At 45.7% G+C, this 18179-nt stretch overlaps 1 protein-coding gene across 1 annotated transcript in view; it reads right to left on the bottom strand.

Moving 5' to 3' along the window:
• Positions 1-17874, bottom strand: part of gfra2b (GDNF family receptor alpha 2b) — a 31823-nt gene extending 13949 nt beyond the window's left edge. Inside the window, exons 1-4 of the mRNA XM_027001736.2 lie at positions 17117-17874; positions 15770-16084; positions 7213-7290; positions 1292-1676 (exon numbers count right to left, since the gene is read on the bottom strand). Of these exons, the coding sequence (XP_026857537.2) occupies positions 1292-1676; positions 7213-7290; positions 15770-16084; positions 17117-17156 (818 nt within the window). The 5' untranslated portion in view covers positions 17157-17874. The remainder of the gene's footprint in view (positions 1-1291; positions 1677-7212; positions 7291-15769; positions 16085-17116) is intronic.
• Between the last annotated feature and the right edge of the window lie 305 nt (positions 17875-18179).

Here is an 18179-nt window from a genome sequence, read left to right as displayed (position 1 = left end):
AAATTATCAATAGTTCTCTTCTCACTCACTCTATTTTATTCATGCACGCCATCTTGTTTCCAAATTCACAATATAAGGAGATAAGGGGCACTAGGACCTGGGAGAGGTGCCGCTGCCGTATGACAGCCCTGACAGCTGAACCACAATTTGAATCTGAAAGGTTTTTTGCGCAATCTTGTTACCAATCACTTGAGACTCGATCTTTTCTAAAATCTCAATCAGTTTGTATTGCGCTCTGTGTGAGGCAGAATGTATGTGTCAGAGAAGGTTCCTGAAGACTGGATAACTTCAACAGGAAAGAAAACACATCATTATGTCTGTTACAATTCTCCGAAGTGAAATCACATTGACATGCTAGTGAAAATACCATTAAGGTAGCAGAGGAACACTGATGAATGGTGAACACACGTTAATGTAACATTGTTTAAAAAACAAACTAAAAACGACTTTTTCATTAAACAAGTCAAAATGTAGGGCAGGTGATAATGGATGGCTTGTTTTCAGCCAGTTTGTGTCGTGCTGTTTGTTAGACAGAATGCTTCTGTGTCTGAGAATGTTTCTGAAGACTGTAACTTCAACATAAAAGTAAAGACAATACATAATCTGAAGGTCTATTCCAATTTTCCAATGTCTCTCAAACATCTTGCATCATTGTTAATCAAAAGAGCTTAAAACACACACCTCAGTAAATGTAAAATATAGCCTGGTACATTAAAGATTTTTTTTTTCTTCAATTAATGGCATCAGACAACATCAGACAAACCTTTTAAAAAGCTTAAATGTTTTTGTTTCTGCTGTTTTTCGCACTGAATCTGCAGCCACTGCAGGGCGATCAGTCATTCATTCTCACTTGGTAAGAACATGATGTCAGAGGTCAACCAGGTGAATGGGTTCTTGGACCTGTGTCTGGGCCCATGTCATTTTCTCATATCGATTCGTTACTGTCCGTATTGTGAGATCCTGGTTACTCATGAGGTCAGCTATAACTGGTTATGTAGGTAATATCAGGGCTTGTTCAGTTTCATTACGGGACACGTCTGATTCAAGAAGGCAGAAATACCCATCGTGTTACACACCTGGAATTATATCACTTGGGTGAAACAATCATTTGCACATAAACCTCGAGCCCATTTCATTCTGTTGCTGAGTTGTGTCCTGTCCATGTGATGCAGAGATCTGGAACCTGAACCATGTAGTCTACTTCTTCTAAATTCTGTTTACATATCCTCTGTCCCTGTGGTCCTGTGCTGTGACCTCTAACCCCTGCTGTGGGCTGCATGCAGGTACGTACCTGCAGAGAGGGTCAGTGCGGCAGGTCCTCCTCAGCTCCAGGCAGTTGGGCCGCGACTTCTCCTCAAAGGAGCAGGCGGGTACAATGGTCTGGCGCCGGCGTTCAGCGCATGCCTTGTCCTGGCATGAGCAGAAGAGCAGGGGGTAGCTGAATTCGCTCTGCACACGCTCGAAAAACTGGCGCAGGGCCTTGTGGCATCGCTTGCGATTGCAGGGCTCCTGGGTGTGCGCAATGGGCGTCGCCCGGTTGCAGGTAGCGATGTAGGCCGAGCGCTGGCGCTTGCACGTGTCGTTGAGGTTGCAGGACTTGGCTGCGTCCAGGCAAGGGTTACATGGCTTACCTGCATCAGAGCACAGGCCTGCCTTCATGGAGACAGAATCCATGGCTGTTGAGAAGAATGGGGGGAGAGAGAGCGAGAGAATGAGGGAAAGAGAGAAAATGAGGGGAAAAGAGAGTGAGGGAAAGAGAGAGTGTGAGGGAGACAAAGAGAGAGAGAGAGAGAGAGAGAGAGAGAGAGAAGGCAGAGTGTGGAGGAGGACAAGCAGTCAGTATAGCACAGTTTCGAGTGAACAAGCAGGGAGACAAATACTGTCCAACTTTTGTCTTTGAGGGAAAGATGGCAAAAATAAAACTTGTGTTTAAAAGTGGAAGCACTACAGAGAGCCTGCGGCGTAAATGGTGGTGGTGGATCTCGTGTTGGCTTTTCACCCATGATGTGTTGTGGCTCTTCCACACCCTGCCGATAACGGCAGACCATTCTCTAATTGCTCGTCCCTTGAAAGCTCAGTAGTGTGTCCTCTTTCTTCTCCATGGCAGTTCTAATGAATTTTACCCAGAGAGAAGTGTTGGCTAAGCTGTTCTGCGTGGCACAGACAGAGCTGAGAATATGCTGATGTTCGTCATTTTAGCAGACAGCTGCACTTCCCTTATTCTGCCAGGAAGCATAATGTCTGTTTCTGACTCCAGAATGCTTTGATTTGAAAGCACCTGCAGGGAAGTCGTAACATCGTGTTAACAGGAGGTCGTAATGGCAGCTGTTTTTTTTGGTGGATCACCTTGATGTCTGGGGCTAAAACATTTTAATTCTTAATTCTTCTGGGTAGGGATTTTTGTTTTTCTGTTGTTCTGTTGGACTACACGGTTCTGTTGGACTGCACAGGCACAGGTCCAGCCCTGTAGCAGCTGACGTGATCACGGCGGCCGGGGTTGTGTGTTGGTCTCTCCCTCATTCACTTACAGAGAGGCACCTTCAGTAGGAACAGGGACGAGGCCTCGATGCAGAGATGGTTATCAGTAATGAGCATGTACATAACAACCCTGATGTTATCTGAACCACACCAAAAAAGCCCCTCCCCCCCACAGGCCTGCTGTCCAGTCTTCTCTTTCCAGTTCTCATTAACTCATTGTGACTCTGCGTGCACACACACACACACACACACACACACACACACAGGGAAACTGTTCCAAGGGGAAGTGTGTGATGCGGTAGGTTTTCATCACCACCCAGCAAGGCTGATAAGTATTCTGTGCATCTGCGTAAGGTACGCTATCGCCAATTAGTGCTACGCCGGTGCCAGCTTGTTTGTGTATTGACAGGCACGTTTGCCCCCCCTCAGTTCCTCTGCCTCTGAGCTCTTCCCTTCAGTGCTCTTCCACATGTTTTATTTAAGCAGGGGGAATCGGACGAGGGCCTCGGTACGCAACTCACTGAGGCAGAGGCTTCCACAAGCTCGTGTAAGTGGAGAGTGGACCTGCTTGCTGATGCTTCCCCAGGCATAAGGCAGCTGTGAGAAGCCCCGCCTCCAAACAGACCCCGCCCCTCCCCCGCACCTCCCGGCTATAGCAGCCAAACACACAAACACCGTCTCATTTCATGTCTGAAATGGAGAGCAAGAGAATGAATGCCTCCAAGGTCCTTCGAAATCAAAGTTTAGAGGTGCAAGGGGTATGGTTGGAGTTCAGAACCAATCATTCTAAAGGGCTCGGACACAAAGGGACAGAAAAATGCCTGGTTTCCTCTAAACACATCTAAAGTAACTGCCTTTTGTCTTTGTGATGAAAAGCAGTGTGCATTCCCAGCCCTGCTGGGAGGAACATGCCATTCAACCCGCTCCAGATGACCGGAGGTGGTAATTCATGCCCCGACGTCTACTACCCCAGAGTGCAATTTGGGGGGAGATTTTAGAGGCAAAGAAAGAACTCTGAGTGAAGAGCAGCCTCTCAAACAGCTCAAACCACTCAAATCGCTCAAACAGCTCAAACAGCAAAAGTCAATGAGCTTCCAGTGGAATGACAGAGGCAACGTGAAGGCTGGCTGAGGAAAAGATCAACTCTAAAGTTGTCAAAGGAGTAAATGAGGAGATCAGCTGTAATCCCTCTCTCTCTCTCTCTCTCTCTCCCCCTCTCTTTCTTGCTCTCTCTCTCTTTGTCACTCTCTCTCTATCTCTCTCGCTCTCTCCTCTCCATATCTCTGTCTCTCCCCCTCTTTTGTTGTTATTGCTGGAACACAAATTTGCTGGCGCATTGGGGGACAGAGTGGTGATGTGGGTTTATGATGGAGCACTTTGCACAAGTTTGCTAATAATCCAAGCATGAGAGACATTCCCAGTGCTCTCTCTCCTTATTTTACAGTTTTAGGTCTGAACCAACAGGCAGAGAGCTGGATCAGTCTTCCTGTTGTATGTTCCCAGTTTATCATCTGTTAAATCCCACCTGGTTGCATTAAGGAGCCTCAGAGTTAGTGTATCAGACACTTTAATCTTCACAACACATCTAACAGCTCAGTCTGGGCTTCATTTTCACACTTCTCTTAGGATTTGGGGCATTTTTCTTCAGAACACAACTGTAACGAGCTTTGGAGGTGCTACTGTCTACGTGCACTCATCGTACAAGTCTGTGGCAACTCTCCTGCAGTGGTCCCTCGGGGGGGGGGGGGTTGATGTGGCCCTGGGGGCTTTCATGCAGTGCATTCATATTCACAAAAACACAACAACCTGCCCTGCACCATCTCATTTCCATGGACCTCTCAATTAATTTAGTCAAAGCCCCACTCCCACCCCACCCCACTATCAATCCTATCCCACTCCCACTGTACCCCACTCAACCCAACCCCCACCCTGCTGTGTGCAGAACATGACAATAACCAAATGGCCATTTGCGAGGTGTTATGGAGCTGTTATGCTGCACTCCTGCATGCAACTTTTGCACACCTATAAAGAAATAAAACCTAGAATAAGCTCAGAATGTTTATGATCATGAACCATTTTAAAAAGAAGATTCTTCTATATCTGCGACCTGATAAATAAATAATCCGCTCTACTTCTGGAATATCATTTCCTTTAAAGTCGTGTGCGTGCGAATATAAGTACCCTTTGAAGATCTGCTCTCAGCAACCTGCACTTCACTCATCGATTACGGACACGCCTCCACTCTCGGGCGCCCTTTAATGCTGCCGCTCTCTTTCTCCTTTAAACATCACATTCCGTTAGCCTCTTATCTTTCTATCTGTCTCTCCATCCCTCCTCCACTGTTACTCCTGCCATCTCTCTCTCTCTCTGTCTGTCTCTCCTTTTTTAGTGCCATCCATTTTGTCCATCTCTTTACCTCATCTTATGAACTCTCCCTCCCTCCTTCTCTCTCTCTCTCTCTCCCATCTCCACCCACCACAGATAGGGCTCCTCCCTGGTTAATAGAACGGCGCTGGCTGTGGTGACCAACTTCAAGCAGATAGAATCAGGTTGTTTCCTGTGGCAAATCCACTCTAATCAGGATAAACAAGTAAAATCCCAGTTCAAATGCACCTCATCATTTATTTCATTTGTCTGGGAGTTTTTCAGAAACGCTTTTTTGTGAGTTTTGTTGTTGACTCTTTTGAGCTAAAACCTTTGTTTCCTGAGGGGCTCTTGTCTTGTATTTACTCAACAGTACCAACTGGGAAAACATAGCTACATGTTACAGTACTTATTATTCCTTGCCTAATTATCTCAACTTTTGTGCACATATTGCTTTTGTTACACAAGTGAGTAGTTCACACATACAGTTTATTATGTGGTATTCATAAGAGCAGAGAGTATCGGGTGACACCTTGTGTAAAGCTCAAGGTTGTAAATAAACAAACATGTGACATGACACAACAAACAGAAGTGACCGTTTATCATAACCAAGCCCTGACTATCACTGTTTCATGATACCGTTGCATTTTACTTTCAGAAATCCAACTCAGAGGCCACGTGAATGGCCCAATAATCTCCATAGCGTGCAGCCATTTCCCCACGTGCAGCCATTTCCCCATCGTGGCTCACGTGAGCTCTTTGGTGCTATATTCAGATGGTGGTGCTATCTATCTCATACAAGGATCCAGATTACCTCTATTGTGGGGTGAAGAATGAGAAATATGACCTGGCACATGAAGAATTTAAAAGTAAATAGCTTTTTCCTGACAGGATGGGGGATGGGTTTTGTTCCCTTCCATCGTTGAGGGAGGGAAGCATGTTTTATTTTCTCTGTATCCGTGTTTCCGGCTTTGGAACTGTGTTCCAGCCCGAGACCCCCAGGTGGCGGCCTCGATGGTGGAGGCACTCTGAGCCCTGCTACGCCATTCTGCGCTTAATTTGTGAAAGAAAATACGATCAAGTTCCAGAGGTGACAGTAAGAAGAATAGAAGAGAAGGAGCCCCAGCAGTCAGGTCTATGAATCACTGCTTATTCACAAGTTTCTCCTCAATGCTGCAATTATGATTCATACGGGCTAATTCTGTTCTCCTAGGTGGTCTGAGTGAATTGCTGTTATAATCGTGACTGGTCCAGCTGCATTTGTGCTAATTAAACCCACACGAAGCACGATGAAGTGAAGCATCGAGGAGCCGCAGTTGGCGCACACATAGCGCTAATGAATTTGCAGAAGACCCGTTCTTATCTACAGTAAAGAATAGCTTCATTTGGTTAAGAATATGGAGCTGGAAATGTGTGTTGTGTAAGAATGAGCAGCTAATGCGTTTTGCTGCCAGGGCTGTGAGCACCGTAGTAGATATTACAGTTTGATTGAAAAACTTCTTATGTGTTCAGGTGATTGTCTGGATTCGACAACAACAGGGCGTCAGGTGGAATGTGCTGGGTAGCGTTACTGACACAGTTAATAACTGCAACTAAATTAAAGCAGCATTTTTAAATGACATTTACAGAAATCCTTACGTCATACCCTTAATAATACCCTTATGATACACATAATACCAGTTTACGAGCACATATGGCATGTTTAAGCAGTTAGTCTCCCGAGACCTCCACATCTAAAACCACCTCCTCACAACTGCTGTAGTAAATCACTCAGACGGGTCCTACACCTGAAAGCCACTGTCAGTATGGGATTAATAATATCCAGCTTGATCTAAACAAACAGAAGGAGATGAGAATATTTGTACTTAGTAGATGTGGAGATATCTGTGGATCTAGGTGTGATGTAAAAGCTGAGATGTGTACACACTTTTACAAAGAAATGCAGTAATGACTTCATTTGCTGGGTGATCAATGTGACCACTAAACACTGGAGAGAAGTCCAACCTTCAGAATCAGGGTGAGTTGTATTGCATCATGGGCGCAAAATGCATAACGGAGACCTCCATGCTAAACCATCTTGGTGTGCTGAGTCCTATATCTGCATCCTGAGCATTTATGTGAATAGACGACTGAAGTTATTCTGATTTAAAACCTCCTGGTTGTGTTTCCCCTTTACACGAGCTCTATCTTCTCTTCTCCTGCACTTGGGAAAAAAGGAGGAAAAAAAGCACTGCTTTGTTTGATGCATCCCTAGTGACCACTTGAAGGACAAAGAGACTCACTGCATTTCATAACCTTCTGTGCTGAATGGACCTCCAATTAAAAATTGAAAGGTATCTTCTATTAGAGCAGAAAACCGATATCTCTTACCTGAAATAATGGAGGCGAGACGGAATTCATCAGAGAAATGCATCGGCTCATAAGGGGACGTCTCGTAGAGCTCCTCGCCTGCAACAGCAACAAGCCCAGGAGAAAGGTTTGGAAAGGCCTGATAAGCCCTGTTTGTTTGAAGCATAAAAAACCCTTACTTTTACATCTTAAAAATGAGCTAGTACACATTCTGTGAAATAACGCTCACAATAAAACCAGTTCTGTCTTTTGCATCAACAAAGACTTTCCCAGATGTGGATCAGTTCTCAGAGAGCCAGAGTAGAATGGTCTCAGGGCCTTCTTGGAAATGGCAAATTAGCCCGTGTGTTCAGTCCATGTGGGACGTGTATCCATGTGTAGCGTGTATCCGTGATCCAGGGCAGTAGCCAGCGGTGTGGGAGATCTGGGTTGGGAGGAAAGGCTGCAAGGCTGTCAGTCTAACCGTGATGGTCCCACACTCAGGTTACCCTGCGAGGGTTTTGTAAATTAATGAGCTTGGTGACCTCATTTCAGCTCTGTCAGACCTACAGCACATGAAGGCTCTTAAAGTGCATATTTACCATATGTTAAGCAAGAATAAATCATAATAGCAAATGAGTAGGAATGTACACAACCATTTTTTGCTTATTTGATACCAACATGTTGAATTAAGGCTGTATTTCACTTTTTTGGTAAAAAAAAAAAAAATTCCTTTATTTGTTTCACTTTAAAAAGGACATGTTTCACACAGGAAATGGTGTTCACTCTAACTGAGGTGGTCAGGTGACTCATTACCACTGAGCCGGTCTATAATGACATGGTACCATGACCCTGGCAGGTACTTTCAGCTTGTGTGGATCCCCACAGCACCACACTCTGGAAACCCTCATGCTCCACCTGTCTCCACCTACACCTCCACTCTGCCCCCACCCCAGGGGCTCCAGGCCCTTTGGCCCTCTTCAGGACCTGTGTGTGTGTGTGTGTGTGTGTGTGTGCTTTCAACAAGCCCCCTGATGGCCTCTGTTTTACAGGATCATCTTGGATCAGGGGCTTATCTGCGCTTGCTGGTGTGATGGACTGTCCCGCTGTGGCATGGACACCTGTATGAGCTGCCTGCTTCTGCTCAAAGAGGCAACCCAGGACGGAGTCCTGACCCACCCCTCCGCTCAGGGATAATAGGGGACGACAACCGCGCAGACAACAGACAACAGCGCTCCAGAAGAATGTGCCCCATCCCATTGCCTAGATATGTGCGCGGTAGAGGTGACACATGAACTTTACATAGATTAGGTCTGTAAATACAAGGAGAGGGTTTGGGTTTGTTTGTTTTTTACTGCGCAACATCAAAGTACCATATATGTAAGCATGATAAATATGGCACTTTGCGATTTTCCCACATTTATTCATCCACCGATGCGCCTGCACATTTGCACAGTAAACGGAGCAGTGCTGTCCTTGGCTACGACTTTGGCCGCTACTCTACCGAGAGCTGTGTGGTGTCTGAGGAACTTTAATGGTTGGAATGACGGAGGGGAATTCAGGACGGGAGACGTTGGACGCCACCAGCATGGGGACGACGAGCAGGCCGTCACTCAGCCTTCCGAAGTGCCTCCGTGTTTGGGAGATGTGTGACCTTGTAGCGTTTCATGCTGGTGGTGACACTAACGGGTAATGATGCTGAGATATTGGCCATAAAGAAATGGACATCACTCACATGAAGTTTGTTGTTGCCAATTTATGAATAGATCTAATCTAAAATAAAACGCAATGGCTTCGCCTGACAGATGAGCAAAGGGATTTATCGCCCCTCATTTGCTAGAGCCTCTAACACAACTTCTATCTGTTTGTAACACACACACACACACACAGACGCACACACACACACACACACACACACACTCACACACACACACACACACAGGGAGAGGGAGGAGGGCACACATGGGAGAGTTTCTGTGCACCCAGTTAAACATTAGTCTTTGGCTCTAAGTTCCCATCAGCATGGCTGAGCTTGTCAGTGGCGGTGGGCCTGATTACAAGGACCGTTATTCTCTTAAACCATCTTTGTACTCTCCTTTTAATTACCTCTGACAATAAAGTTTGCATAATTTCTAATTAACCTCCACATCGTAAAATGGCCTCCGTGCGTTCTCCTCGTGTAAGTCGGGTCAGTGTTGATGGCCACATCTTCAGTAGTGTATTAGAAGAGGGCTGTGAGTTTAAGATGAAGTCAGATCTCAGGGTTCGGCCTGTCTGTCTCTCTGTGTGTCTAGCTGAGAACACCTCCCTCTCTCTCTCTCTCTCTCTCCCTCTCTCTCTCTCTCTCTCTCTCTCTCTCTCTCTCTCTCTCTGTCTGCTCGAGGCTGCCGCACAACTGATGGCTCTGTTCGCTTGTTTCTCAGCATGTCTCTTCCTTTAACCTCAAGCTGACACTTGAGACATCGGGAGACATATGGAACATCTCGCTCCACTTTGGGGACAGTTTGATGTCCTTGTCCTTGGCACGGGGCGTTAGGGGTCATTAATGTGACTCAGGTCTGTGTTTATGATGTGCTGTATCTCGGTACTCATTATCTCATGGAAAGAGGGAAAATGCAGGCATTGTCAGGCAAGTGTTCACTCTCCTCCAGTAGTTTCTATAAAAAGACTCCATTAGTTGAACCCATTATTGAAATGAGCATGGGCACAGATTTTATTAAACATTTCTAGTTTTTGAAACCTTTCGATGAGTAATTACTGAATGGTATATGTGCACTGTTTAGATTTTATGCAAAAGAGGCAACTCCACATTTGTGGTGATCCATGTGTAAAAAGCTGGTGTCTAATGCACTGGGCAGAATGTACATTAGCTGAGGAATGAGAGGTGAGTGTTTGCCACAAACAGCAGGGCAGCCTTTGGCATTTCACTGTAGCTGCTTATATAGAAGTCCAATCCGTTATTATCACCGTCAGAGCGGGTTTAGTACACCGGCGCGTTCTGCTCCGACGCGCTGACGCTTCTCCACCCCACCTCCCCCAGATTGGAGCCAAACTAGTCAGCAGTAATTGGAACAGCGAGGAAGCCGTGCAAGATGTACAGTCTGAGTTTGCTTTTGAAATTGCCTTCCTTCAAGGGAATCAATTATGCAACACCACGGTCGTCAGTGGAGAAGTCGCGTGTGTGTGTGTGTTTGTGTGTGTGTGTGGCTGTGTTTGAGTCACACATTATCTCTGCAGAAAATGGGTATTTTTCAGAAGCGGTTACACAATATAAACGGCCGTCTCTTTAGCAGTGTGAGGTGTGATTACTGTTCTGATTGGGATTTTTCATTTGTTACTATTTGATGGTTGCATTGTTGTGGATTCTGTTCCTGTGGTCAGAAAGATTTAAGGAAAGGCCTTTTACAAATGACAACGGATCTGGGTTTTTTCTGAACAATATGGGATATTTTTAAAAGGTGTATATGTAGGTTGAACCATGTACAGGAGAAACAGACAGACTGATTTATTGTGAACTATATTCAGTGGCTGGAGACACCAGGGATGCGATCTACATGCCATTTTCGTCGGGGAATCAAGGCATGTGATTAGTAAACAAAGAAGAACCTCCTGACGCGTAGTAAAGTTAATCTGCCGTTGAGCTGCTATGAACGCAATTCATTAAGGCACAAACACCAGATGAGCTGGCAAGCACTAGAAGGTGGGTTTCTTTCAGAATTTGTCAGGTGCAACAATAGCTAATGAATTCTGGCCTTTTTCCTACACGCCTGTTTAATTAAAACTTTTTGGAGGGGGTGACGGTTGGGGGCTGGAGAGGAGGGGAGGGGGTTGATTAATTATCTTCATTAAAATTTTGCAACTTCATCTCTCTATTGTTCAAAATCTTACCGCCAACTTCTCCCCTCGGTGCGCGTTTCGAATTGGTTTGGTCTCTAGTGACTTGTGATCATCAGAATTGTGCAAATCTACGTCAAAAGACGCGCCTGTGCAGTCCAGTGATGTCATGTCTGTGTAATTATCACATTTTTGGTGTATGAAGATGTGTACCAGTGTTTTGATTGGTTGTCTTACAGCCTTGATTGCATATCACACTAAATGTTTCTGATCTGTCTTGATACAGAAGCTGCATCGCAGATATCACTGTGTTTGCATTTATCCTTTACACAGAAATAATTAGACATTTAGGTTTTCTTTTGCTGTTGATTATGGAGTATTTGAGATAAAGGGGATGTTTATGGTTACGTTATGATGCTTACACACTGTCAGTTTTTGATACACAACACGGCATGTTGTCATATTGAAGCTATTCAAGACACTCTAGAGCTCTAGATCTTTAAGGGTCAGTCAAATCCCATCCAAACATAAACTACTGTGATGCTCTGATCATTCTTCAACATGACAAAGGCTGTTGGAGTCCCTCTGAGATCCATTCCTTCCGCCCTCTTATGAAATGCAGAACATGCGCTCTACCTCCCTGTCATAAGACTTCTTTCCTAATCAGTTTAGTGTCATAATGGGAACGTTTGTTGGGAGCTGGCAGATGTTTCTGGAGATGTTTCTGGAGTGGGGTGTTCTTAGACCTTCACTTCCAGCAGTAATGGATACCTTCTCCTTAAGTCCAGAAGCTCGACAAGCCCGGAACTTTTTTCTTTTTTCTTTTTTTTTTTTACGAAGCAACTCAAAGGCCTGTTTGCTTTTTAAGTTGCTTTATTCAAAGTCTCTCGTGGTTGCCAAATACAGTATAATCCCCTAATTAACATGAACAGCTGAAAATAATGAGTGGCATAGGCCTGAGCCAAACTCCCAGGCTGCAGTGTGTCTAGATAATTACATAATTGTCCTTGGTGGTCACCCACACAGATATAAGAAACTAAACAGGGAACAACGGAACCGAATAGGGTGATGTGAGCTGTGGTGGTGTGTTTGTGTGGGGGCGTCTGTTGTGACGGTGTTGGGGTTTGGGTGGGGGTGTGAGGTGTGGTGGTGTGTTTGGGTGAGGGTGTGAGCTGTGGTGGTGTGTTTGGGTTTGGGTGGGGGTGTGAGCTGTGGTGGTGTGTTTGGGTGGTGGGCATAAGGTGTGGTGTTGTGTTTGGGTGGGGGCATACGCTGTGGCAGTGTGTTTGGGTGGGGGTGTGAGGTGTGGCAGTGTTTTGGCCAGGGGAGTGGCCTCCCTTCTGGCTGAAGTGTTGACCTAAATGTGCAGTAAGCATCTCTACGACCTTAGCTGCCACGGTCGTCGTGGTAACGCACGGCAGGAGACTGAAGTGCAGTGCTCCTTCAGCAAAGATGGGATTGCAGCAAGAGCCTGATCTCTGATCAGTGTTTGGGCCACAAAAATCTAAACATGAGCCACGATTAGCAGACAAGAGGGACACAGTATGTCAGTTCTACTGTTTCTGACGACTATAGACTGACAGTGTTAATTAGCCTACAGATTTTGTAAAAAACTGTGAAAATTTTAAGAGCTCTTGACCAAATATATGACATTTTGCCACTGTTCTCTCACCTTGGAGCTATTTGTGCGCAGCATTTTAGAATGATGTATAATTGGTGTCAGAGGTGATAGCAGCACTGTTAAGGTAACACCTGCAGCATTAAGTCAGTGTGTACATTGCTAAAATAATTCTAGCAGTGAATGTGAAAGTATTACCAGCAGTACAAATACCAGCAATGTCGCCATAATACCAGCAATGTTAAATTAATACCAGCAATATGAAAATCATACCAACACTGTTACCATAATACCAGCAGTCTTAAAATAATACCAGCAGTGTTAAATACCCGCAATGTTAGATTAATACCAGCAGTGTTAGATTGATACCAGCAGTGTTAGATTAATATCAGCAGTGTTAGCTTAATATCAGCAGTGTTAGATTAATACCAGCAGTGTTAGATTAATACCAGCAGTGTTAAATAACACTGATAGCAATATGGAACTACATTGTTAAGCATTGTTATGTAATACCCACATTGTTCAGGAATACCAGCAGTAATTATCCAAAAGCCACACTGTTGTTGTTGTTATTATTATTATTATTATTATTATTATTATTATTATTATTATTATTATTGCCATTGTTGTTGTTGTATATATAAACATTTCTGCCAGGTTCTTTCACATACAGACCTGATGTATATTAGCTCTCGGTATTGCAATGAAAAACATCAGTTCATTCTAATGCTTATTTCTAATGCTTATTAAGGTATTAAGGCTGTGTGGATTTTTCAGCGTAAACAACCTCATTATTTGGACTGTATTGTCTCGTATGCCTTGTTATTTTATTCTACGTCACTGCCTCATGCCCCCCCATGACACACCTGTCTCTGCTCTTTTGACAGTTCCCCAAACATGAGGTATTTGCGCTCGCAGGTGTCGTTAATCCTACACACCCAACCAGCCTCCCTGGCAGCGGGGAGGTTACCAGAGGAAGCGGAGAGCCTCACCCAATTGGGTGTGAAGATCAAAGCTGGCCCGGCCTTGCGTTTCTAAACCAGGCCGCAGGCGGGCTTGCTGGCAGGACCTGTGTTGCTGATTTTTCTCCCAGCGTCACACAGCTTGTGCTTGTCTACGTCATGCATGGGATTTAATATCGCCTGCACTGATGGCGCTTTGAAGCACGCAGGGAGGACCAGGGTGAGCATTTCAGCACCACAGAGACGGACAGCTCCACGCCAGACCCCGCCGCTACGCTTGTTCAGACGAGACCTCCAGACCGTTACCAGCCGCAGGCAGTCCTGTGACTTCAGTGTCTCACAGAGAACACTTACATTCACTCCCCTCCGATCTCTCTTTTAATCTCTTTTTCAATCTCTCTTTCAATCTCTCTTATACTCTTTTTCCTTTCCCTTGTCACTGTCTTTTATACCTTCTCTCTCTCTCTCTCCCACTCTCTCTCTCCCCCTCTCTCTCTCTCTCTCCTGCTCTTTTTCTCTCTCTCTCTCTCTCCTGCTCTCTCCTGCTCTCTCACTCTCTCTCCCTCTCTCTCTCTCTCTCTCTCCCTCTCTCTCTCTCTCTCCCCCTCTCTCTCTCTCCCGCTCTCTCTCGCTCTCTCGCTCTCTCTCGCTCTCTCTCTCTCTCACACACACACACACACACACACACACACACACACACATGCACTGACACTTAATTTTCTTTCTTTCTACCCCTCTTTCTGTTCTTCAAGCACCAACCTGTGCCCTATCAGTGATTTTGTGTATTTGTTTAGCAGTAGAACACCCCAGCGTTCCTGATGACAGACAGACCAAGTTGAGATGCGGCTGCTTCGGCGTGGCTGTCTTGTTGTGTAAGCCTGCGCGACCAGCTGATTGTGTGCTTTCAGTGGAATTGATTGAGTTCTGTTGAGATGCAATCATAGCTGTGCAGTCTCTCCCCACTGCTCGAGAGCAACCTGGATTTTTCAGACGCATTTGCTGTGGCTGTTGCTGTTGGCTCTACAAAAGGGCTATAGTGGATTTGGGAACACAAAGTCACAAGGAGAATATTTTAATGAGGGGGCAGCGTGACTGCCATCCAAACTAGGGCACAAAACTGGGTCCAACCATTTTACACAATCTTTGCTGATATCAAGAGAATTAAGCGATTGGACAGAGAGGGGAGTCGTTGTACACTCATATGTAGCAGGATGCCAGAGGCACAGCCCAAAAAAAGAATCAACAGGTCATTCATGGCATGGATGTGGCATGGTGTGTCTATGTCCAGTGACAGTTCCACCAGACCTACCAAGGCTGGCTGAAAGATCCGTGTGATCTCCTCAAATAAACAATAAAAGAATCTCATGGCATCTCACGGCATTCAGTGCTGAGCATGAACCAGAGACCCCACTAATGTGCTGGGTCAGGATGTGCCACATGTGCAGAGAATAATCTTTCTGGAGAGCCTAGGCCGTGAGGAAAGGAAGCTCGGTGAGTGTGTGAGTGCCTGTTTGTGCACATGTGCATGGAGGCATGTGTGCGTGTGTATGTGTGTGTGTGTGAGAGAGTGTGAGTTTTACCTTACCAGGCAGTTAGTCCACAATGCCTCACTGAAATGTCAGGCCTGAGTGCAGGCGTCCCTTTAAAAGCCTCCCTGATTACTCATATCAATGGGACTATTTGTTGTGGCTGCCGCGGCAACTGCCAGAGCAGATGGGTTATAATTCAGGCTGCTTTGCAATGCCTGAATCCCATAATGATCCCCCGACACTCTCAAAGGCAAACGCTAGCCACTGCTCCACGTGCTCAAGGACTGCCATGACAGACAGATTGAGGGTTGAATGCAGGGTTGCATTCCTTTTCCCACATTCACATGCCACGCATGCCCAGACATGTCTCACACACTACACACACTTAAAAGCACTCAAACGCTTCTCATCAATAGGAATAATTCGCTTTCTCTTCAAATGCCAAAAATGCAGAGAATTCTATCAGTTCATGAAGGTCACTGAAGTCCAATACAGAAGACATCAAACACTCCGAACCGAGCTCCAAAAGCAGCACCGAGCAACACACCTGAGCCTAGAGGTGAACCCTGAACACCCACCTTCACTCAGGTCCATGTGGCTAAGGTTAATCCTAACCCTAATCCTAATCTTAATCCTAATACTAATCCTAATCCTACCTTCACTCAGGCCCATGTGGATGCTCCAGAAGCTCTGCAGGCATTGCAGCTCCTTCTTCATGCCCCTCTTGCAGCGACACTCGTACAGGGGGCTGTCCTGGAGCACCTCCAGGGCCGCCTGGCACTCCTTATTGGCCAGCATGGTGCTCCGGTCCCGGCCCACCAGACACTGCCGCATGATGCGGAAACGTGAGCTGCACTGGGAGTTCTGGTTGCACATCTCACTGGCCCGGAGGCAGTCCATAGGAGCCCTCCAGGTGTGGGCACCCAGCTCGGACAAGCCCGAGGAGCTGACCACGGAGAACATCACCTCATCTGAGGAAAAGAAGGGAAGCAGCAGCCAGGTTAGGCTGGAGAGCCTGGATGACCCTGGACATGGTTGTGGCAGTTAGTGCTGGAGTCCTCCATTCCACAGAAAAACTGATCAGACATGTCTGAAAAATGCCACATTAACTTAGCATGTATATATGGCACCTATGAGCTTGCCATATACAGGTAGCAAGTGTGGCTAATACAGAAAGCACAAAATGTGTTGATCAAATAAAATCTATTGTTATTTCTGTGTTTTATAGATAGTCACACTATTCAGTGAGCGGATATGAGTAGTACATATTGTCACACATTGCAGTAGTAAAGAAACGAATATTTGTCTGACTGGGGTAAAATTTAAAAATCTTAGCGACATCTATCGATGGGGCAAAGAACTGCCGCATTTTGTGGCGATTAAATTACTTGTATTAACTAGAAGTGACAGTTGTAAGTTGCTTTTCCCTGAAGACGTCAAATATAATTTACCGCTATTTGGATTAAAAAAAAAGCGAACCCTGCACATCCTGCGCGGATTACTGTTATGAAAACACTAGCTGTTGAGGCGTGTACTTATTTTAAATGTGCACAGATCATTTAGGTTTTTTAACATGCCCTGCTTTGTTTCAGTAATGATCCGCTACGTCTCTGTTTCAGCACCATGGACATTTCCTTATGCGAACGTGTGTAGACGTTTATCCTTGGCAAAGTTCAAATCAGCCTTATTCCACAAATATGGGGAACAACTCGGGCTCGTTGATCGGATTGAAGATTACGGACAATTCTGGATTTGCGGATATTTTTATTACAGTGTAGCGGGGCTCTTACTGTGAGGTGTCCCTTTGACCGCTAAAAACGTTACTTTACGCAGTTAGTTCATAAATATTCCACCAAACGGTGACTGTTATTCTCATCGTCTGCCTATGACCCGGATTTATGTTTAGGACACGCTAAATCTCCTTCAATTAGTAGTTTCTTGCTTCGATTTACTTTATTTGCCCTGTGTGACATTTTGTTAAACGTATTAGTATTATTACTTACCCAGTAAAAACAGGATACTCAGAATATGAAATAAAATCATGGTAAAATCCCTGTGAACTCCGATTAAGACGCTACGATCCCAGATGTTGCCCGTGGTAAAGGCAGATAAGTAATTTCCTTAGCAGCTCTGTTAGAATTCCAGCGTGGCTCTAACGCGCACGGATTTGTCACTCCGCCGGTGCATCTCCAGCCGCGCGCTTCTTAGACTCGTGCAGATCTAACAAATCCAGTGCCTTTGTAGCGAGCCGTGAAATCCAACTTTTGGAAAGGCAGGTAATAACTGGGAGAACGGATCACGAATATATTTTCGAAGACACTGTCCAATACCGCATCCTCTCGTTAAAAGCGTTGAAGCGTTTCTCCGCGCTGGAGCGAGCTGCTCGTGCGTCCATATAGATGCGACTGCTCGTCTGCCCTTATTTTCCAGATTAAGACGAAAATTCTCCGGCAGACCTTAATACGGTACAATCAGAATTTTCACTTTTGGTTTTTTTCTCATTAAACAACTTCTGGGACTAAGGAAGTGGTTTCTCTCCTCGGTTGTACTTAGCATTTGAACTGAATCACTCAGAGAGATTTACGCGTCCGCGTGCTTTCCTCCTCTGAGATGCAGTATTTGCCAAACGTGCATGCTGACATCTCCTCACATGGGACTTTGGGCCGCTTACGTGCGCTTTCTCATCGCTGCGGGCTCGCGACAGCCGCAGTTTCGTCCCTTTCTCTTCTCCTCTGCCTCTTTTCGCTGTCGCCCGGGCGAAGGCGCGGCTCCGCTCGCTCCCCTCTGACGAAGTTTGGTGTCCGACCCTGGGGGCTCCGCCGCTCTTCACGTCAGAGCGAGCGCGATGAAAATAGCCCCGCGTGTCGAGCCCTCGCCGCTCCTCCGAGTGCACGAGGCCAGGAGACACGCTATGAAGTGCACAAGGACATGACAGGGAAGTGCGGGAAGAATGTCTGTGAGTCTCCCCGAGGAACCCTGCTTTAAGTTTAGGCTACTGATTTACATTCAGAGTTCATTTCATATGTAGATGGGTTTTTTTCCTTAAACAGATATGTTAGTGGTTTT

The sequence above is a fragment of the Electrophorus electricus genome, chromosome 17 (genome assembly GCF_013358815.1).
Source record: "Electrophorus electricus isolate fEleEle1 chromosome 17, fEleEle1.pri, whole genome shotgun sequence".
In the NCBI taxonomy this organism is placed as follows: domain Eukaryota; kingdom Metazoa; phylum Chordata; class Actinopteri; order Gymnotiformes; family Gymnotidae; genus Electrophorus; species Electrophorus electricus.
The sequence above is the reverse complement of the archived record's forward strand: the minus strand, read 5'-3'. Positions and strand labels throughout refer to the sequence as shown.